The 23255-nt window shown below is 38.7% G+C and overlaps 2 protein-coding genes across 2 annotated transcripts; one reads left to right on the forward strand and one right to left on the reverse strand.

Annotated features, from left to right (window-relative positions):
- Positions 1–564: 564 nt before the first annotated feature.
- gtpbp2a (GTP binding protein 2a) lies at positions 565–13296 on the reverse strand. Its single transcript, XM_026190327.1, has 12 exons — positions 12863–13296; positions 11858–11884; positions 11329–11513; positions 11109–11217; positions 10821–11018; positions 10418–10592; positions 4505–4724; positions 4240–4375; positions 3936–3994; positions 3666–3837; positions 3325–3489; positions 565–2540 (listed from the first exon to the last, which is right to left on the reverse strand). The coding sequence occupies exons 1-12, from the start codon at positions 13055–13057 to the stop codon at positions 2379–2381; spliced, it is 1803 nt and encodes a 600-aa protein (XP_026046112.1). The 5' UTR covers positions 13058–13296; the 3' UTR covers positions 565–2378.
- Positions 13297–15595: 2299 nt separating this feature from the next.
- LOC113035032 (otoraplin) lies at positions 15596–17517 on the forward strand. Its single transcript, XM_026190269.1, has 4 exons — positions 15596–16162; positions 16285–16424; positions 16687–16797; positions 16907–17517. Exons 1-4 carry the CDS (start codon positions 15994–15996, stop codon positions 16928–16930), a joined length of 444 nt encoding a protein of 147 aa, XP_026046054.1. The 5' UTR covers positions 15596–15993; the 3' UTR covers positions 16931–17517.
- The last annotated feature ends 5738 nt before the right edge of the window (positions 17518–23255 follow it).

The raw sequence follows: 23255 nt of genomic DNA on the forward strand, positions 1-23255 counted from the left end.
AATGGAGGCCATTTCCACTCGTTAAGTCTAATCAGCCCAAATCAGGTGAGTAATATAAAGTGTTATAAAAAAAAAAGTAAAAACATAAATACACTAAGTGTGTGGTAGTTCATGGTTCTGTGTGTCTGTGGTTGTCCAGGTAGGGAGCTGACGTATAACGTCAGAGGGCCTGTCAGTTGCCAAATTACAGTTTTTGTATTATTGTATTAGAATTTTTTTTTCCTGTTGCAGCTTTAATGGCATAAATTACAGACAACCCAATGGCTTGTTCAACCTTTGACATGATTGCCACTCCAAAGAGTGCAATTGCAGCATAAATAGATGAGTCATCCTCTTCATGTTTTCTGCAGTGGTGAACTTATTGTCCTGTAGAGCCATTGACAGACCTGAATGGCTAAATTATGCTTGCACTTTCTTGCATCAGCTGGAGAGCAGGATAGGAGGAGCCAAACCAGGGGAAAAAAAACTATTGTGTAGGAAGTCATGATCTATTCACATAGGATATATCGTTTAAAACACTGCAATGTCACATTTTACTTTGAAAAAACACTGTTAAACAGCTGCTAAAGTGACAATAAAACTTTTATTCATGTACATCATAATACACGAATTGGATCTGTACATAAATATTGCATTTCACCCAGAAAATGATCAAAATACACGTTGAATTAAAAGGAAAACTGACTTCAAAGGATTTCAAAAGAGTGAAAATAAGCTGGTGTTAAGAAGAAGACTGAAAAATCTTTGAATGAATTGTAAAATCCAGAACTACTACAAATCTATAAAAATCTTCCGAGATGCGGTAAAACAAATTTTAACACCTGAACTCTTTATAAATGCTATAAAATATTTTGGTTGAAATGCATTCTTAGCTTACCTGTCTTTGCTTGCACACACACACACACACACACACACTGTGCATCAATGATGTCGGTGCAAAAAAACAATACAAACTTTGAATGCGCGTATAAGTCACGTCAACATGCAATAGAAAGACAGATGGTGAGGCCAACAGCAGGCGTGAACAGAGCAGTAATTAACGTTCACTTATTACATTTTTTTCCTCTAAATATCAAAAGTTTTCCAATAGCACCAACTTCATTTTTTTTACTAAGTTATAAAACAATGGGCTGTAATGGAAGGCTTCTTGAATAGGAGTTCCATTAGGCACTATGCTAAACCCCTTCGAGTTTGTGACATCAGTAACTTAAGTGAAGAGTACATCAAGTACCTTTAACATAATTGCTCTTAAATAAAGCTGCATCAGTAGGCAGTTCCACATACTAATGTGTAATCACACGCATCGCTTTGGGAGAATCTGGAGTATCTGTTTTTCATCAGTTCTCCTTTCGACCCAAATTAGCAACAACGTCCCACTGGAGTCGTTCTGTGAAAGTGGAATGCTGTCTAATACAATATCTACACTGACCTGAGTAACTAAAGCACTTGAAAGACAGGCAGCAAGATCATTATCATCTTACCGCCCTATTGTGAGGCAGTACTTGTGAATTAAAGAAAAAATAGTTCTCACTGATAAATGTGACAGTTAAAAAGTGATTGCCAATGTGAGTTATCCTGGCAGACTGACATACAAACTGGGCCATGTTCTAGCTTTTCATACCACACAATGCTCTCCGTTATCTTCATAAAAGTGATGAAACAACAAAGCTCAACGCAAGATAATGAAGCTTCTGACCTGCTCACACAGCAGTTACTATGACAAGGAGATGATTTAAGAGCATATAAAAGTTTGTAATTGTCAGTCAGGCACTTTGCACAGACACTGCGCTGTGAGGCGGTGACACTTGCGCCTTGTGTTACACTGGTGTGAAATCATTCCATACCTGCAACTGTTGAGTTTATAAAAACAGTTACCTGGCACGGGTATATCATCGCTGGCGTTTATACCTCAGTGCAAATATGCATGTGAGCATATTGTTGAAGTATGTATTAACAGTGCATTTAGGTGTAAACTGTGTGAGCAGCACCTCGTTGTAAAGGCCAGAATGCAGTTTTCAAAGTTTCCAAAGCGAACTTTGGTAGATGATGCTTGGTCATTGTGTTGTAGATATGGATGAAAGGTTTCTCATCAGTACCAAGAAAAGCAACACTTTTTAAGCCTCAACAACACAAAGCAGATGGAAAATATCAGCAGGTACTGAAAAGGCTCTAAGGAACAAAATGTAAGAAGGTGACAAAGCTTTGGAACATGGTGAGACAACAGAATCGCGCAAAAAGGCTTTTACTGTGAAGGGAACTTGGCAGCGTGGCCTTTGGAGAAAGCAGGAGGTGGTTTTTAAAGCACTCTGTTTTGAGGTGGGACGGTGTTTGGTTCTGTGGTTGCCTGAAGAATGTTAGGGCTCATCCTCATCTCGTCTTTAGGATGGCTGGTACTCGACGATGGGAAGCAGCTTGGTGACGTGCCCGATACCTTTCGTTACCCCCTCTCTGAAGAGAATCTTTGCTCCCACCTTCAGATATTCTGGATGCTTGATGAACTTGAAGAGAACCACCGCTTTCTCTCCCGTCCTCAGCTCCTCCTGTTGTACAGTGGTGTAGCACGAGAACAGGAATCAAACAAAGGCAGGATTATTAATGAGATAGGTGATCTGGGCCAAATACAGCAGCAGAGGCTTTAGTGGCACTAAATTAGAAATTAACCTGTGGGCTGTTCTTTTAAATGAAAGATGAGTGTTTCTGTGTATATATAATTGCACTTTTAAACTTGCAGATTTAATTTTAAAATCAATCAGTGGAATAGTGACACCAAGATTAAGATTAAAGGGCACACACTCAACAAACAAATAAAATAGCTCTGTAGTGCCAATAGAGTCCTTAAAAAAATCCCAGAAAGGATTTGTTATAATTCTGGATTGTATCAAAATTCTTGGTTTCTCTTGTTTTGAATCACTGCTGTATCATTTCAGAGCAGACACTAAACAGAATAGTTTTTTGGATTCCTGGTTTGAAAGACTGATAATGTGAGAAAACCAAGATACACCTACCCAGAGCCTTTCACATCTTTAAGTACTCTTGTAGCTGGCAATAGATTGCTTGTAGCTAGCAGAAGGAAGTACTTCTGTTGTAAAAGAGAGGAGCAACTGTGCTCACCATGAAAGAAATGGATTATGTTCTACACGACAAATCTGAACACCCATCTGAGGATTTAACTCCATTGGTCACCAGCCATTACACACTGTTAATAAACCACGTAGCCTGTGACAAACATGGATTTATTGATGAGTGTGTCTCCTGCCTTGAAAACACCATTTTTTCACTTTCTCTGTGTTAATGAGAGCATTTTAGCTCAGCGGATGGACCAACCTTGCCATACACTGCTTCCACTGTTGCAGTTTGTCTCACATTGCCAATGTGCACAGTAACCTGGAAGCCCTTGTGGAAGGTCTTGGCATGGAAAAGCAGGACAATCTCAGCCTCAAACATCCAGCAGATGGTAGGATCCATCTCTGGGCTCACCATCACCATGCCCTGTAAGTGGAAAACATATGGATGGTGTACATACATAGTTCAGATTTGTATGAAAATAATGATTTCAAATTCCAAGTTTCTTTTACTGCAATTTACATTAACCAATAGATAGATATATTATACTTTTAATGTGATTAACTAATAAAACACTAATTTAGACAAGCTCTGAGTCTGACCTTGCGCAATAATGAGCGGTCAAAGTTGCCCAGAGCAAGTGTAGCAGCCTGGCCCGCCCTGAGCACCCTGCATGCCGAGCGGTTCCTTTGGATGCTGCCTACGGTCAACTGGTGGAACTGACCCGAGTCTGTGGGCCCTACTACAAGATGATCCCCTTCACGGCAAATACCACTGTAAGACCAGAGAGAATAGCGAGTCAGAGGGATTTCTGGGTTAAAAACAAAGAACCCACTTAACCTGTAATGAAATAATAATTTCAACATACTGACCTGTATAGAGTACCTCCAACCACTGTCCCCACCTCTGGAACTGTGTAGATCTCATCCACCTGCAATGATGCACATGGCTGTCATTCAGATCAAAATAATCTGTGTATTTACACTGTGCATTTGGAAGACAGTAGCTCACAGCCAGAAGATCATTTTGCACGGACAGACAAACTTTATTTCATTTTAATGTTGTGGAGTCTGTAACTTACAATATAAAGTGCCTTAAGGCGACAGTTGCTGGAAACTAACGCTCTATAAATAAAATCGAATTGAATTGAACTGAATTGAATTATTTCAGACTGACCTGAAACTCTGTTAGCTGCTGCATTAGTTCCTCCTGCTCCTTGCTGTTGCTCAGAGGAGGGATGATGTTAAAGAAAACTTTAAGCAAATCTAGACTCTCTCCAGAAACACTGGACAAGGTGAAGATTGGCGTGATGCTGAGAGAGAGTTTCAGGAAAAAATAAAAATGATTACTTTCCAGTTTTTGTTTACAGTATTTATTATAGAAGGAGTGCAAACTTTACTGCATGTTATTAAATGGAAAACTGCACTTGTGTGTTTCATACCTTGGTGACTGTGCAAACTGCTGTGCTGCTGTGACAGCATCATCTGTACTGCTTACAACCATGGGCACCTTGTTGCAGCCTGGTTGCTTCAAGACACGCTCCAACTGCCGCACTGTGCGCTCAACAGTGGCCCGTGTGCAGAGGTCCACTTTACTGATAACAATGAAGATGGGAACCTTCAGTGCCATGGCAAGGCCAAGATGCTCCCGTGTGGTACCAGCTGGAAAAGAATGAGAAGGAGAGGAAGAAAGAAAGAGGATTTACCTGGGATTTTGCATTGCTTATATCTTGCCTACTACTTGTTCACCAAAAATAGCTTTCACAAGCAAGCAGACAAAGGCAATGTTTATTTAATGTCATGTTTTCAGAAGGGATGAAGTCTTCCTAAACACACGTAAATACTATTGCCTAAGCTAAATCCAACCTATAAACCTCCAACTGTTGACTCGGTAATCCAAATAAGACTTTGCAAGAAATTTAAAAAGATACGCCAATTCAAACAGGGGATTTATTCTTTGTACAAACACAACAGCTGCCCTCTGAGTCTCAAACACCTATTGCTTAGCATAAGAGTGCTTATCTACAAACTAGAGCTGGGCGATAGAACGATAACGATATGTATCGCGATATAACTTTTACTCGATAGAGAAATTAAGCTATCGCGATAGACCTCGCCGCTCTTGTCCTCTTAAAAAAAAAAAAAAAAAGGTCAGCCAAATTCAGTAGCGCAGAGCCGAACCAATCACAGCCGCAGCGTCACGTCGCGTGACTTGTTACGTACAGCACAAGTGCCAAGCCGCACGTGTGTTTGTTTGGGAAGCAGCCAGCGGGTAATGGAGCCAGGGCATAATGGAGGAAATGAGTGTGCCGACTAGAAAAATCAACCGAGCGTGACCGAAGAGAAAACAGATGATGGTTCCAATGCCAGAGAGATTGTCGAACGGAAGAGCCATAGAAGTTCCGTAGTGTGAAGGTATTTCGGCTATTTCAAGTCTGACAAAAAACAGAGTAGCATGCACTGTAAATTGTGCCGAAAGCAAGTCTGGAAATACAATGAACTGGTGCATGCGTCACACTGTGCGCCACGTTATTGTTTCGGTGAAATGAATTTCTACAATACTGTTACTGTTAATTCTACTCTCTGCAGTGTTTAAATGCTTACATATACACACAGTTACTGTCCGTCCACACATACGACTCGGTTCTGCTTCTATGCCCCAGCTTTGTTTACTTTTTCCCACCGAGGCTTCTAGACTTCTGATTGGCCAACATTTCTGCACGGTTAGGAATCTAGCGCCACCTGCTGCTTTGGCATGTTCATAGCAGCGTTTTCTTTCATTTCTCCCTTTATGTGTGGACGGGATTATTTTTTAAAACGAAAACGGAAAATCTGCGTTTTCAAAAATACCCGTGTACGTGTGGACGTAGCCTCAGTCTCTGACTGGAAGCGCTAATTCATCATTCGGCTTTTGTCAGACTAAAGTAACTGTTAAAACTGTTTGAAAAGCTCAGCTATACAACAAGGAGAGATTGAGAATTTCCTTTTAGTTCTCAGTTTACTTGATATTGACAAAAGTTAGTCAGTTTTGTCTGTTCTTCTGTAAAACAAACTAAGATTTATTTTTAGAATTAATACTTTATTTCTAAGTGGAATTGACAATTTAGTCTGTTTCGTTTGTTCTATTTTGAAACTTAAACGCTTTAGCGGCTGCCTTTTGTGTAGTTTGCAATATTTGCCTTTATTTATCTGAAAAAGTCTCATGTTCCTTAAGTACATCTACCCTGTTGAACTTATTATGGGAAATAAATATTTAAAAACAAGCTGCTGATTATTTCACATTTTACTTGTGAGCAACGGCACATTTAAATCTTACAAATATAGTTATTTGGCTTATATCGTGATAGATATCGTTATCGCCTGAAATGAAAAAAACATATCGTGATATGAAAAAATCTCATATCGCCCAGCTCTACTACAAACCCAGACTTAATGCAAATCAAAGACTATATACACGAAGGGTTATATAGCACATACCACAATAAAAGACTTTTATGTCATTAGAGAAACAGTTTGAGGATAGGACTGATTCAAAGTATTCAAACATATACTGTAACTATGTCTCTGATGTTTCCACGAGTGCCAAATAGTAGCTCTTCTAAACAAAGTGACTTCTCATGTTCTCTTAATTTTGGTCTCAAGAAGATTCACATTTCAGAAAAACACAAACTGAGTTTTGAAAAAAAAATTGAGGTGAGGTAAATGTGTCACAGTGCAGTAAAAAGTAAAGCATAACTAAATGATGCAAAAAGATTACTCGCCCTTTGGCTTCTTAGCTTAAAAGTTACAACCCAAGAGAAGCCCTATGCATTACACGGATCCATTACGCTGTTTCATAATTAAAGCTGTAGTTCTTGGGTTGCAGACGGCATGTCCCTTCCTATCTACATTCTTGACCCCATTTTCCCTGCACGTCCTATTTTAGAACAGACACCCACATAAACACAGTAACGCCTACGCTGCATTAATAAGGGTTATTTAAGTATAAACAAATATACACTTAGGAACTTAATTTATCCATGCCCTTTTTATGAAAAAAATGCATTGTACTTTAATGTGTTTTTAATTATTTTGCTAAAAATCAGAAATAAATGTATTATCCTGTTGTTACAAATTATTTAAATTACCTTTATTTTTACTGAGTGTAGTTATTCGTTTGATGCTGACAGTGTTATTAGTTATTTACTCAAAGATAGACAAACCATTGCAGAACAGTGTAAATAAACAAGGAGTACAGATAGGACTTTCTGAAGCATTTAATTATACTCTGACTGTGCCCAATAAACCCTTTAGTATTTTTTAATATTTAATAATCAGTTATGTTTTTGCGTTAGCACTAAAACTAACTGCTTATGAAATTGCAGTATTTCAATTTAATACTGTTTAGAAATAAACAGCCTCGGAAAATAACACAGACTTATTTTGGCATGGAATCAGTCAACTCATATAATCAAAATAAGCTTAAATAGCAGTTCAACCCTGGAAGAAAACACAAATCCCATCAGGGTTGTGTCAGGAAAGGAATCCAACATAAAAACACTGCCAAATCAAACAGGCAGAGCTAACTGCTGTGGCAACCCCTTGTGAATAATAAGAGCAGCTAAAAATATATATTTTTTTAATTGGCTCTGTAATGTCATGGTTTTCATATCGGCCTAAAAGTGAAAGATCTCTTGTTCGCTCCCAGGAAGTGACACAAAGCCCTTTGGGGCTGTGTCGGGAAATCTGGGATAAAATCTACCAAATGAAAAACGCGAAACAACCCCTTGTGAGTAAGGGAGAAGCCAAAAGTACAGCCATGCATTAACAGCAGATGCATATAGCTCATCCAATAACTCCAACCGGATGTGAGCTACAGCACTTAATGACTAACATCTCAAAGGCTCAGGTTTCCTATACAGGCTTTAGTGCCACTTGCGAAACGTAAACAAAACTACAGCTTTCTTAATAATAATATATTACTTTGGTGTATTGCATAGAGGACTGTTTCCAGATGGTCTCTTGCCTTGAGCAAAGGGTTCTTATCTGTGTTCACTGATACACACTGAAATGCTGTGTGTCACAATGGGTGAATGGTCTAAGGGTGTGCCACCTGGTATTGTTGGTGTAAATCCCAAACGGCTTTGTAGTGCAACACTTATTCATATTTATATTTTCAGCTCTAACAGCAAACATAATCAAACAGTATGTTTTCAAATGTAAAACAGAAAGCTGTTTAGGCTGACCAACGAGTCTCGGAGGCTCAGGTTTCCAAGTAGGTCCTTCCTGGATACAAGCTTCCTGCACTCAATGTCAGCTAATGCTATCATGAAAATGTTGGGGTTGAGCACATTATACAATAACACATTACCTATAAATAGAACAAGATGTGAAACATAATACTGAAGTAAGGTTTAGTGATTTCATTTTTACAGAAGAATAAAAATACAGGAAGAACTTGGGTAAAGCTGGACTGTGAAGATCCGATTTGCATCACAACAATATGCAAATCAGCATGTTTCTTTTGCCTCTGGAAGAGTGTAGCACCTGATCAACTTATCTGAATTCTCTTCTTATCTTTGGTTATATGGTAAAGACACATGTCAAGCCTTAACCCCACTGAAAAGGCCAAATGCTTGCAAGATTTGAGAAAACCTCTTGTGACTGTCAAGTGCAATGCTGAAATACACACTAGCTTTGCAAGAGCGCAGCACTATCCCCAGTGGGTCAAAGTACTCTGCCCTGAAATTATGATACCTGAGATATTTTGGGACTTACACTGCCAAGCAAAGATGAAGGTTGGTTTATTGCATAACCTCAGCTATCACATGTCAGCAAAGTGCCAAGCCATAACTGTGCACTACAGTGTGGGGGTATGGTGTACACAAACATGGGCTATCTCTCAACCAGAACAGCAAACTGCATTACTATCTTGCACAACAACAGTTACATTTGAATAGAACTTGGAGAAAATTTAATCGTTCACTTAACCTTGGAGATCCTTAAAAAAGACATCCACCTTGGTCCCTAATGGACATAAATGTCCATTCCCCAAAAAGTGCAATAAAAATCTTATGTATTAATATTTTTTTCCACTTTAAATTGGTCAGTCTTTTAAAACTACTTCTCCCTGAAATATTCATATAAAGTTTTAATTATATTTTCGTTGTTTTAACCCTTTAAATCCCAGTTGTATTACACGAACGCCCTGTTTTTTTTAGCCCAAAAAACAAAAAAACTAAATATTTTCCAAAAAAAACATTTGAAGTAATATTTGATTGTTATTATAATTAGGCCTTTAGATGGTCCAAAGATTGGCACCAAAATTCATTTTGACCTGCCATTATTTTTTTTGCAGGAGCACATTAAAAAAAAAATGCATCCACCTTTAAGCCTATGTCCATTCCCCAAAATGTGCAATAAAAATATTAAATATTAATTTTTTTTTCACTTCTCCTTGAAATATTCATGTCAAGTTTTAATTACATTTCGCGGATTTTAACCCTTTATATCCCGGTTTCGTCACATGAGCGCACTGCTTTTTTTGCCCCAAAAAACATAAAACTTGAATATTTTCCAAAAAAAACATTTGAGGTAATATTCAATTGTTATTATAATTAGGCCTTTAGATGGACTAAAGATTGGCACCAAGAGTCATTTCGATCGCCTTTTATTTTTTTTTTCAGGACCAGAAAATGGTCTCCAGGCGGCAAATGCTCCTCCTCTAGGCCGAAATAAGTGCATCTTGCCGGGGTAAGTCGCGACGATTACCGGGGCACGATCACCGGGGACCCCTTTTTCCAGCACACACGCCCGATACCACGTGACAACAAATACGTCATTTCCTGTTGACTAAAAAAAAAATAATGCACCCTCTCATGGTCCTAGGGACCAAAAAATGGTCCCGCCCGATCAGCGGGCGAAGCCGCTGCTGCACGCCGGAGATGAGGCTTCATTTCCGGCAGGTCTGTCCAAGCAGCCCGCTGTTTTCCAGCAGAGGTCAAATGTGAAGCAAGGGCGCCACCCGGTGGACAAATAAAAAAATTACAACTCTAAAGCCTGTAGTCCAAAACGAAACCTAAGCTGGAAACCTGACGATCCCTTTGACCGTAATTTTTCTGGCGTGAAAAATAGCGTTTATAATGGGTTTCAATGGGACATTTTTGTCCAAAGGGACTAAGGTGGATGCATTTCTGTAGCTTAGCCATTTTAGGCTAATTCAATGAATTTACACCACAATTATAAAATATAATTAAAAAGAAAATTCTTTGACAAATTTGGCTATATTCCACTCAACACAGTGAAAATGGTTTAAAATTAAAAATGCAAAAGACAATAAATGTCCCTAAGGACCTCTGAGGGTTTTTAATACTCACCAATTCCAGTATTCGCACTGACCACAAGCATTGCAAAATCTGGACAATAACTGGTGAGGCCAAAGATGGTGGTTTTCAAGTACTTGTGGTGACCCGCCAGATCAATGAATGTGATCATTTTAGAGGCACTCTCACAAATCTCCTCTGCTGTCCGAGACTCGCTGTAATTCACAACCTAAAAAAAGAAAACAAACAAACAAACAAAATTAGCTATCAGTTACTAACATTTCATGCAGATGGAGTAGTTTAATATATATCAGAATAGGAATCTGTAGTAAAACATCCAAAATTGTAAAAATTATGATATAATGGATGTATTTACTTTTTGCTACTTATCACAACTGATGTAAAAGTACATAAATAAGGTGTAATATATATTATTTTATAGAGGACGTTTTCTCACCTCTCCTTTGCTGTTAAAGCCAAGAATCTCAAAGCTAATGCTCGAAGTACGTCCAGTCTGAATCTCATGTAGATGTCTGAAAAGGTTGAGCCTCGCTCTTCCCCGTCCATTGTCCAGCTCACCTTGTGTCAAAACACCCAAAAGAGTGGACTTGCCCGAGTCCACATTGCCCAGTACGGCTACTCGTAGGTCTAAGAACTAAGGAGAAAAACACAACACCAAAATGACTTAAAAATGCCCAAGAATTTAAACATCCAGAGATATCCATGTGCAGGTAGCCACACTAACCTGCTGGTCATCTGGCACTTTGCGAATGAGAACTTCAGCAATCTTACGAGACACATCAGAGTCACAGTCCACCTCTCGCTCTCTTAAAATTGTGATGTCCGCTCCAACTCTGTCACGAAAAACAAACGTAAGTACAGTTCTTTGTGTTTTGGTAGATGAGGTAAACTACAACAGCAGAATAACTATCAGTCAGTAAACGGAATAAAAATACTGGACTTACTTCTCTGCAAGCCGATGGAGCGTTTTTAGTGAAGCCCTCATTTCCTCCTCTGATAGTCCCACCAGCATGCCATTGTCCTCGACACCTATTTGATAGACAGCTTCACCTCGGCCCTCCTGCAGTCGCCATTTCATTTGTGTTGCTAAGTGCTCAAAGCGGTATTGTGTGGGGTTCACTAGCTTGAGCTATTCAAGAAAAGAAATTACTAATTAGTACTCAACACTATTTTGGACATAAACAAATGATTACTGTAGGACCAAGGCAATAAAAAAGCTCTATATTGACAAGAAGCGGCTGTCCTGATACTACAAATGCTCTAGTAACTAGAGATTAACTTAATCCACAGTGGTGTTATATTTCAATGGAAAGACTGCCCCTATATATTCACACATACTGCATACTGATAAATTTCCAATAACATCCACATCACAAGAATTGATCCATATATAAATCAGTTTTATGGTGTTATGTAAAGCATTTTAGCTCTATGAACAAAACAAAGACTTTGCGTCACAGCTAATTTGCTTACCTTGTACTCTATATTTCCCTCTTCAGCCTAAGAGACAGGGAGTAAAACAAAGAGAGACAGAAAAGAAACAACAGCTGTAAAACTGTAAGGAAGACAACAGACTATTGATTTGTTTAAAGAGAAAAAGAAAAGCAGTTTGACTGAATGTGCAGTCAGTGTTCTCTATGAATAGGCAGTCACTGAGAGCTATACAAACAGGCTAACCGCTTGCTTAGCCTTACACAGCGACTTAATATGTTATTACACATTACATACACATGCTTAAAAGTCAAAATCAATACATTTAAGGTAAACCAAGTCGCGAAAATATCTGTCATGTAATCACTTATGACAGGGGACCTAGTTATATTCAGTGATCAGCTGACAGCAATTTTATACTGGGCAGCTTATGATCAGTAAAGGTTAAAGAACAGTTTAGGATTGAGTGTCACGTTTAAAAAACGCAGCTGGTGGGTAATGACAACACACGGAGGTCACTGTACAATAAATAAATAAATAAATAAATACATGTAAAAAAAAAAAAGTTTTGTGTAGTAACACAGTCCTTGGCTGAGTGAATGTCAGACACTCACAGTATCACTATCTAGAGGTCGGCTGGCTGAGCTATGCACCCGCCCCCTATTTACAAACACAGCTGATCTTCTTTTGCTAGCTAGCAAAATACTTGCATTTTTTTAATCAAAAAACTTTCAATTAACATACGTTAGGCCTATTTCTGCAAAACTACTGTAAATAGAAAGTCGTAAGCCAACAGCAAACGCAAAACTTCTACGCTTGAAATGGTACCATTCATTTTCTTTGTACCGACTAGCTACGTGTCACTGCAGGTTCAAAGACAAGTCAATAGTGGGGAAGCTAACCCTCAAAACAGGAAATACAATGACAAACCTACGAGTAGCGTTACAACAGACAAAAATCCATTTGCTTACTCTTAGTGACAGGCTTTCCAGTGCCCGGGAAATATTAACTCGAAATAGCTAATTGTGCGCGTATTTTTAGCCTTACCTCTGGAGGTAGATACGGGGTGTTATTGCTTGGTTTGAAGTTGCGGGATAATCGAGCTTTTGCTTTCTTGTTCTTTGCAGAGGATTTTTTGGGGGCTACCCCATAGCCATTCGCAGGCTTGCCGCTGGACACACCACCAGATCCAGAGCTGTGTCCGTTTCCTGAGCCAAATAACTCCGATACCCGCGCATCCATCGGCTACTTTGGGACCTAACTTGTTAGCTTACAACTACTTAGACAGATTCTGACGCTATATAAATAATATATACCTCGGGCCAGGCATTGGGGTGGTTGTAATTACCCCGATAATGGCAGTGTGCAGCCCCCAAAATAAAAAATAAAGCAATACCCTCCCCCCAAACTCCGCGAACTGAACAATAACAGCACCGGCCGAGACTACGGCTTTGAGTTTACAGTATGCCTACGTCACAGCCAAATGCCAATGGTGCGTTTGTTTTAAATAACTGCGTAGCGCGAGGGAGAGGTTCATTTTGTTTTCCTATTTACTCATATTGCATGTCAGTTTAAACCCCACCCGCCTACATATAGATGTAAACATACTCGGTTTTCAGTGGTTTGCATCAGATGAAGGAAATAAGTGCGTAATGTCCAGCTTGTTTACAAAGTTGATGACATCTAAAATATGTCACCAGTTTAATTATAAGGAATGTGACCTGCATGCCAACGCCCTTGAGGCTTTATTACCTCAGGTTTTGTATCTGTATGGTATTTCTGGGAAGATTCAACTTCATTATTTCAGCTGCTAAGAAAGACTTATAATTACTAACAATTATCATCTAGCCAGGTAAACTGAAAGTGGTTTGTTGAATTGATATCCAGCAAGCAGCGAAAAGAAACTGAGGGAATTGTAAAATGGTGTGATTTCTTGACCATAAGTTAGACAAGATGTGTTGAAAATACAGCTCTTATATATAAAATCTTCGGGATCCCGAGAACACAGTGGGTGAAAGGACAACATTGAACTTTTCAAATAGATTACTATTTGAAAAATTAAACTTGATTGGGCATTGTTATATTTGCAATCGAACTATATTTCAACCAGAACCTCATGACCGTCAAGCACATTTACCTTCAACGTTGTAAGGTATTTACATTTAGGTATTTAATTATGTATTTACATATTAAATTAGTGATTTTGTCATCTTGTACTGCTAAGATTAAGGGATTTATTTCTTTACACGTCACGTCATATACGCAAGGTTTTTCAATTCAAGTCTGGATATAAGCTGTTTCACAGACAGTTAAAATCAATGTAAAATCGGGTACCCAATTTTACACAATATTTAGTAATTTTGTTTGACCTATATTTTTTTGCAGCCGCTTTAGCGACACCCAAAGGAAGTGATGTGTAAGCTAAACATTTTACAAACTCGATATGAATCACAATGCTGTGCAAAAGTCTTGTCACCCTTTGTTTCTTTATATTTTGCTAGTAAAGTGGGAACTAGGTGCAGGCTTTTATTGAAATGTGTGCAAACATAAATGCAAACAGAGTTTGCAAGGTAAAAAAACAAACTTTATAAGTCTAACCAGCTTGAAAGTCAATATTTGTATGGCCGCTTTATTCTTCAGCATGATGATGAGCTCTGTCTTAGGAAGGTTTCTTGCAGTTTCTTTAAGTAGTCTTCTGGAATAGTTCCCCAGGACATTATAAGCTCTTCTTTTGGTTGTTGGCTGCCTTTCATTCTCTTCGCTATCAAAATGATCCCACACTGCTTCAGTAGGTCAATCCATGACTGATACGCTGATGTGTTTGTATCCAGGCATTTTCAGTGTGTTTTGGATCGTTGCCAAAATTAAGCAATTGCAAATCCCACACTACAGAAATGGCATTGCATGGTGGATCTGATAGTACTTTTCTACAATCATACTTGCAACAATTTTAAGAAGACACTAACACAACTGCTGCTGTGTTTCACAGAGGGCTGTAGGCACTCACTGTTGTACGTCTAACCTGACCTCCCTTTTACATATTGATGATGATCTTGTGTAATATGGCATACTTCAGCGTTTTCTAACTGTTTCCCTTTCTTAAGCATGCAAGCATGCTTCCCTTTTAAGCAGCCACACTTCCATTGAGATAATTGATGATTAAGCTTCAGTGAACAGTAGATGGATCAACTGAAGGCCCAGATATACATCTAAGCTCCCATGTCAAGTCTCTGGTGGATCTTTTTCTGTTTATTAAGAGCATGATTTTCATTTGCTATAGACAGGTTTGTAGGCTGCTTCTTGTTTTGTCCCCCACTTGTCCAATTTCAAATGTTTTAATGGACACACTGCACACTTTGCCGAGATACAGCAAGATTTTAGCTAATAGCGCCTTTGGAATTGCCTTATTGGTGCAAAAATACTATTTTATACCTGTCAAACTGTGTTATCTTGTGCATTATTCTGGAATTCAGTTAAAGACATGGGAACAATAGATGTGTTTTGGCAACAGGCAGCTAAAAGGATACAATTTAAAATGGATTATTTGCGAAGTTGTCTGTTATGTGTAGACTCAACACTGGTTGATTCTATGAGTTAAGTAAACATGTTTTGCTTCAGTGATTCATAGGTCGGTCAGTGAAAGTAGTCAGGTGCAAAGAGTGGACAGAAAATGAGTCAGCAGCCAGTGTTCAAAGAAAACCTTTGAAAGGCCTACAAAGAAAACTAAAGAACTAGTCCTCAAGACAACTTAAAAAATTACAACAAAGTCTGGCTTCTTGGAGGCAAAAGGGATGAGTGGTAGCATAAGACTTTTGAACAGTACTTTATTTGCATATTTATTGAAGATGGTTTATGGTCAAATCGATTTGATAAATCTTAAAGCTGGTTGACTGTAAAGAAATAGCATTTAAAGGCCTTTACTGCTTACGAATGTGTTTTTTATAGAGTGTAACACTTACAGTTTACAGCAAACTTTCTTTCTGCAAAGAGGCTGAGAATTGAGAAAAGTCAGCCAACTCCCCTGATGGAAATGAATACTTACAGAGTGTGGAATTTCTGAGACTCGACACTGATTGGCTAGTCGATGTGTGATGAAGGGGCTCAGCCCATTCTGTCCTGGCTGAGAGAAGTGTTTGTGATTTTTATAGTCTTAAGTTCCATCAAACATCTGCATTCACATGCGGACGTACACACACTCACAACAGTCGCTTGTTCTTGGTCTTTTGGCGAGGATGGGTTATCCACTGGTGATTCTGTTGTGTGTGGGACTGTTCCACCAGACCACGAGGGCTGTCCATATGGATAAACTAGCAGACCAGAAGATTTGCGGAGATGCAGAGTGCTCATGTAAGTCTGAGCATTAAAAACAGAAGCATAGCAGAGCATGCAGGATGCAGCACGTTTCAAAATCAACAGTAGATGCTTATGTTTCGCATTCTTCTTTTGTATTTTTTCCTGTGCTGTATTAGATGTTCTCTCCATGGCCACAGTCTTGGATTACTTCATATCTCCTGACTGCCGATTTCTCAACCTCAGAAAGGGTCAGGTGGTTTATGTGTACTCCAAACTCATTGCAGCAGAGGGCGCTGGAGTCTTCTGGTCTGGAAGCGTATGTGCAGATTTTGTACACTGTTTAATGGCACTGTACACTTGAGTTGTGAAAGACAGAAGATGTGCAACAGCTGTGGTAAACAAACACAAACCTTCTGGCTTTTCTGACAAGAAAAGACATTTGGTTGCATATCAGAGTCCACCGTATCTGAAACGAGCAGGCTTTTCATTATGTCAAGTTTTGTAAGAAAGGTTATGCATAATACATATAGAGTGTGGTGCATGCTAATTTGCTGGAGTTATATTATTTTTGCTGGCAGATTTACAGTGAGCGGTACGTGGACCAGATGGGCATCATTGGATACTTCCCTGCAACTGTGGTGAAGGAGACACAGAGGTTTACAGAAAACACAGTTAAGATCCAAACAACTGTTAGTACATTGAATTCTTTTATGCAACATTTTTTTTTAAATGAATGAATACTTTTTTTTCCCCATTCCATGTTAGGAAGTAGAACCTGATGTTTTGCTTGTCTTTCAGGACATGGACTTCTACTGCGATTAAGGGGCTGAAACCTCTTCCTTGTCAACTCTTTCTGTTAGTAACTCTGGCATTTATAAAGGACAAAGTATGCAGACATTAACTCAATGAGTCTTTTTGTCTATATTATTCCAACATTTTGATTATATAAATATATAAAAGTTAAAGAAATGAATTTTCCAGACACCTTTTTTATGATTTTTCTTGACTAGTAATTGCAATTATATTGTACTTGTCTTTGTTACACATCTAGAAACTGGCTTGGAGCTGCTTATGCTGAGAAATAGCTGCTGTGAAAATGATTAAATTCGTTTTCTAAAGCTTACAGTCTTTTTTTTTATTGGAGTCAAGGTTTCTTGGTAGTGTTATCAGAGACATCTTATAAAATCCTGACTTTTCATTCATTCTACTATGTTCTACTCCACTATGTTCTCAAAAGAAATGTCATCTAATAGAATTAATTTTTAAAAAAGTAATTTAAAAAAAAGTATCATGACTGGTGTGAAGAGCTCAGGACAGAAGGCCTAAATTCAGATTCTATTTTACATTTTTATTCATCCTATAGAGAAAAAATGTAAGTATCCAAAGATGTTATATGTGACAAAAATACATAAAACACTATTTAAAGTATTTTTGTTGTTGTTGTTTTTATCAGGGTATTCTTATTTTACCAGCATTTGAGACAACATGACAGCATGTTTTGATGGAGCAGCAGAAACACAGTGGTAATTTTCAAATAAATGAATGCATTTTCTAAAAATGCACCTGCTTTACTAAAAGCTCTGTTAGATGTTTCATGGTGATTTGGAAAAATACCCAGGTCAGACATCCTTAAAAGCTCACAAAGGCTGCTTATTGCCCTTTCACATTTTATGACTGTTGTCGCTTTTCCAAAAAAAAAAAAAAAAGAATAGTGCCACGTTTTTTTATACAAAATAAAAATGCTAAAATGCCCAAATGTTACGATGTATGAAATGAGTGCACGTTGTCTTCCAGTCTGTCTCTCTGCCTGCACTCACCCACCCTCCCACACGCCCACGCAGTTTCTAAAGATCTGTCATGATTAAACATGGCCTGGCATATTGTCGCTGTTAAGACTCTTTCCAAAGGATGATTTAAATCTCCTTTTGATTGGTTTTGAATCATCAGTCTTTTTTTTTTATTTCTGCGTCACAGTACCCACCCAGATAAAGTGCTGAATATAACATCTCAATCAAATCTTTCTTTGACGTTTCCAACTGTGGATTATCAAAGTTAGACATTTCATTTTGATAAAGGAAGACTCTATGATTTAGTTCATGCATTTCAGAGCTGCCATTTAGTGTCTCTGCCATCTCAAGAAGTCTCTCACATCACTACTGAATGCACAGATTTTTTTTGATACTACTGCAAAATTGTGCATTTTCATCTTGTTTATTTCTGTTTGACTGGAGGCATTCTTTAGTAAGCTTTACAAGTTTAGGAAATAGGGCTGTCACATACATAATCGATTTAACCCATCACCTGCTCAGCCCAGATCAATATTAACCTGCTTTATATGTGCCACCAGTGAATGTCACTCAGAAAAAAACATGCCTGGGGCAAGGGTCTGATAGAGCAAGAGAAGAGAAGAGAAGAGAAGAGAAGAGAAGAGTGAAACATTTCCTGAAGGAAAACAACATCTGTTTTAATACGTGTTCATATTTGAATGAAATTCTAATCATTGCACAGCATCCACAGAGGAAGTAGATGATGAATGTGAATGTGATTGTTATTAACAATTGACCTAAAGAGGAGAAAAACTCTGCCTTTTTTCAGCTGATTGCCAATTGAAGTTGCGAGAGTATTTGTGTAAGCCTATGCAAAACCACAAAATTCACAAATCACGGCAAGTTCAGTCAGTCTTCTGTCAGACAGCTGTAGCTTTAGGGTGTCACCATGGTGACAGGCAGTGAAACTGTGACACAAGAGATTGATGTATGTGCATGTTTGTGTGTTTCTTCTGTGTGAGCTAAAGGAGCAGCTGGCAAACGCAAGAAACACTTTTTTCCTCCTTCCACCTTGTATCCCACCCACACCTCTGCGGTCAGCGGCATAGTGCCCCGTGGAGTTTGGAAATCAACAACCTCGGGGCTGGCTGCCAGCGAAGTGTGACATTTAAGACGTGATATGCATCTTCCTTTAGAATTTTCCAAAGTTGCCATGGCCAAAAAATGCTTTGCTTGCCTATGTGATCCAATTGGTGGCGATATATTTAAAAAACAAAAACAAAGAAATAATAAGAAAGAAAGGAAAAGATAAAAATAGTATATACCGTTCCACGCCTTTGAAACAGGAGTCGTGAGTTCGACTCCCAACCAGGGCGTTTGTATCCAGTAAGGGTCCCCGAGCTAGACCCCCCATGCTAACCAAGCCTACCTCGGATATGAGCTAAGTGGAAGGAAGGATGCTGGGGGGCTAGTGAGTATCAGTACCACGGACCAGGAGGAGACAATGAACATCCACAAGTACATCAAGAAGATGGCCGCAACCAAGTACAAGCTCCATAGAGGCAGGGGTGTACCACACCAGGCAAGATCCCAGGTGCATGCTGTGTAAAGATGCCGCTGAGACAATTCAGCACATTGCAGCACATAAGTGCATGATGCTCGCAGGCAGGGCATAGATGGAACGTCATAACCAAATTGCCAGCAGAATATCTGTGCCAAGTATGGCCTGGAAGTCCCGAGGTCAAAATGGGAGACATCCGATGGTCGAGAATGACCGAGCTAAGATCCTGGGACTTCCAGATACAGACGGCTAACCAACCGGAAATAGTAGTAGTGGAAAAGCAAAGGAAAACGGCTGTAGTGATAGATGTAGTGATACCTAATGACTGCAACATCAGGAAGAAGGAACAGGAGAAGCTAGAGAAGTACCAAGGGCTCAGAAAAGAGCTCGAGTGGTCCCACTGGTAATCAGAGCACTCGGTGCAGTAACCCCCCAAGCTAGGCGAGTGGCTCCAGCAGATCCCAGGAATAGCAGCCAAGATCTCTGTTCAGAAGAGCGCAGTTCTAGGAACAGCAAAGATACCGCACAGGACCCTCAAGCTCCTAGACCTCTGGTAGAGGACCCAAGCTTGAAGGACAACAGGGACAAGAGGGGATTTTTTTTTAAATAAATGTATATCTAAAATATAAATATATATATTTTAGATTATATTTTTAGATTATATAAATATAATCTAAAAAAACTGCATAATTGACATCAAATGAAAACTAATGAAAAGTAAGAGGAGAGGAGAAGAACAGCTGAAGCAAATACCTGCTGTGCAGTCCTCGTACACAGGATGACCCATCCTCACTTTTTCTAATGGAAACAGCTCAATTTGCTTCAACTGTTGCTTTTATATATTTTTTCCAGTGGAAAAAGGGTTATTTCTTGGTCAGGAAAAGGATAGAGAGAACACCAATTTCCCGAACACTAAAGCCATGGTACTCAGTGTGCCCAGTAGTAACATTATATACAGCCCTCAAGTATGTATGACATTTAATAATGTCATACAGAAGTACAGAAAGAGACCAATCAGCATCTATCTTTAGGTTAAACTTTTTTACCCATAATAGCATGCCAAACCATTCTAACAATGACAAACACAGCCAGTGTTAGGGAGCAACCTCTGTAATGGTTACACACTCACACACACACACACACACACACACACACACACACACACACACACACACACACACACACACACACACACACACACACACACACACACACACACACCATCCCCTGAACAGACACTTGACAAAAACTACCCAAAAGTGCTTGACGTGTGCATTTTCCTTGTGCAGTCATTGAGAAAATCTCACTCTGTCATCAAAACTTTGATAACTTGTGCATTTGTGTGATGGAAGATTCTCTCCGGTTATGTGTGCATACACGACTAGGGGCAGCATTTGACTTAATCAGTAGTGTCTTCAAGGTGCTTGAAAAATAGGCTTTGTCTGCACTAATTTTCTTCAAGGATGTCAGAAAATGCCAGCTCACTGCTTGTTTCAACCAGTCAATCAATCAGTCGGCACGAATCAATCACTGCTTTAGCCTGAGGATGTATGGTGGCCTTCTTGCTTTAATTTACTCTAGATTTCAAAGTGCATTTGTCATCCATGTTTTGTGTCAAAAAAATGCGTGCACATCAGCAGGCCATACCAAGTGTATTGCTGCTGTATTTCAAGGATAAGTCATAATAGAAGTGAGAAGAAAGTGCAGCTTCAATAATATTATTTTTCTCTTATTGTATTTATCTATCTTACATTCTTGCTCTCTTAGAGTGTGTGTGTCTGTGTTATGTCTGACTCATATAATTACACCAGCTAGTGTAATTCCCCCCAATTCTCTGTCAAGCAATGACACGAAGAACCCAGTGATTTCATTTCTTGTTCAACCCTCCAAATAGCTCAGGAGTCAGTTGTATCTACTGTTTGATATTTACTGTTATATTCTGGTAGGCATTTGAAAACCTGTATTCATGGATAAAAGGGGGGCAGCTGAGATATAGAGTGAAATAAGTTGCGCTTTTCCAGTGAAATTAATACCTGTACCCCCTCAGTGAACTTGGTTAATATCTCATAGGAAGTGTGAGTTTGGTAAAGAGAAGGTGAGCTGCCAAAAAGAGTTTCTGTTATTTCAGTTTCCTTACCTTGGCCGCCTACATTTATGTCACACCTGAACAAACCCAACTCCACAGGTCAGCCTTCTCCAACCGAGAGGGCTAACTTCCTTCCATTACTTCCCACCTCTATTTTGCCTGTCACTGTGGTTACCAGAAAGGTTACCACAGTGACAGAGAAAGGTTACTGTGTGTTTGTGCATGACAGCGGGTGTTTGGAAGCTTAGCAGTGTACAGCAGGACCTTCATGATTCAAGAAATTAGTTATATACAGCAGTTAACCTTAACTGTTCGGCCAGTGAAGTTCTTGTAGGTCAAAAGGTCAAGACAGGAAATGAACGTGAACATGAGGAAATTGGCAGCATTAACCTGTAATATTTTGTTTTACAAATTAGAGAGGTATTATTCTGAAACAGCTCTAACAAATTAGTAGTAGATGTGCTAGAAGATACATACATAATTGAAGACCAGCAATTGTAGTGTTCCAAAAGGTGGAAATACATCATCCAAACATCAGCTCCTATAATTAGTATTTTGCAGCGTTTAATTGTCGACAATGATAAAAAAAATCTAAATTCTTGCGAATAGCGCTAACAGATAATCACCATGACTGAATGAAGCATGCAGAAATCTGTTGTAAGCCAGTCCACTTAAGCATAATGTATATATCTCATTAGCAGCTTACATTAATAGTGCTTTCTTTTCTGAACAGACCTTGGTGAACGCTGGCTTTGCATGTTTTTCTGCAACAGCTCAAAGACTGAATATTTTAAGATCTGACCTCTTTTCGTCATGTTTGCACACAAAGAATCATCTGATGAAATCTACCTAGGTTGTGAGTATGATCATGTTACATGCAAACATGGGTTTTAGTAAGCTTTAAATGTGCAAGCTAAAAGAATTTAAGCTGTCAGACCAAATTTCCTGTTTCATTTTGTTAAATAATTGCAGTGTTCGCAGATACCTCATACATAAATAATACATTTTCTTGCACCACCACAAAGAATAAACTAAACCCAGTTCAGCATGTTTGCATGATATTAGCAAGACTCTGTAATTTCCTTTATTACTAGACATTAGAGTAGAGGAAAGCTTCCATCAGTGATCTTGTACATGCTGACTTCAAATATATTTGGTAAGGGTTTTTTTTTTGTTGCTCAGGCTTCTGAGCTATGAATAGACTGTCATGACAACCAATTACCCATTACAAAAGCAGCAAGGCTAAGTAAGGCAATTAAGTGGTGAAAAAAAATTGTTTGTTGCATGTGTTTCTGCTTGCAAAAGTGTCTGAAGGCAGCAAAATACTCTTGTGTGGAGTTTTACAGAGGAAAGAAAATCGAAATATTTTCTTATGCAATACTTTTTTGTAAAAATTGTACTTTCACAGTAACAATCCCACAACAATATTGTTTTATTAAACAACAGGAAACATTAATGTAATTATACAGTAATATTTTACAGGGAATGTGATTTGTTATGCAGAAGAAGAAGTAGTATGCTGTTAATAGTGATTGTTAACTAAACATTAATGGAAAACCTAAAATGATTAAAATAAACGAATGCTCTAATGAACTGAATTTAACAGCAATAAACAGATATACAGTGAGGCATATGTCATTCTTTCAAGCTAAAAGCTGTGCTATCAGTTCAGAGTAAATATATAGAGTTGGACTTTTAATAGCAGCTCTCATTTCCAGCGCTGAATCTTGATGT

Source organism: Astatotilapia calliptera, chromosome 13 (genome assembly GCF_900246225.1).
Source record: "Astatotilapia calliptera chromosome 13, fAstCal1.2, whole genome shotgun sequence".
NCBI classification, from domain to species: domain Eukaryota; kingdom Metazoa; phylum Chordata; class Actinopteri; order Cichliformes; family Cichlidae; genus Astatotilapia; species Astatotilapia calliptera.

What these genes read in the sequence shown, in the direction of transcription:
- gtpbp2a (XM_026190327.1), bottom strand. Translation starts at nt 13,057, where the DNA reads ATGGATGCGCGGGTATCGGAGTTATTTGGCTCAGGAAACGGACACAGC. An exon ending in CTCCATCGGCTTGCAGAGAA is followed by an intron (nt 11,218 to 11,328) that starts GTAAGTCCAGTA and finishes TTTTCGTGACAG; the next exon opens with AGTTGGAGCGGACATCACAA. An exon ending in ACCGCTCATTATTGCGCAAG is followed by an intron (nt 3,490 to 3,665) that starts GTCAGACTCAGA and finishes TTCCACTTACAG; the next exon opens with GGCATGGTGATGGTGAGCCC.
- LOC113035032 (XM_026190269.1), top strand. Translation starts at nt 15,994, where the DNA reads ATGCGGACGTACACACACTCACAACAGTCGCTTGTTCTTGGTCTTTTG. An exon ending in CGGAGATGCAGAGTGCTCAT is followed by an intron (nt 16,163 to 16,284) that starts GTAAGTCTGAGC and finishes GTGCTGTATTAG; the next exon opens with ATGTTCTCTCCATGGCCACA. An exon ending in CAGTTAAGATCCAAACAACT is followed by an intron (nt 16,798 to 16,906) that starts GTTAGTACATTG and finishes CTTGTCTTTCAG; the next exon opens with GACATGGACTTCTACTGCGA.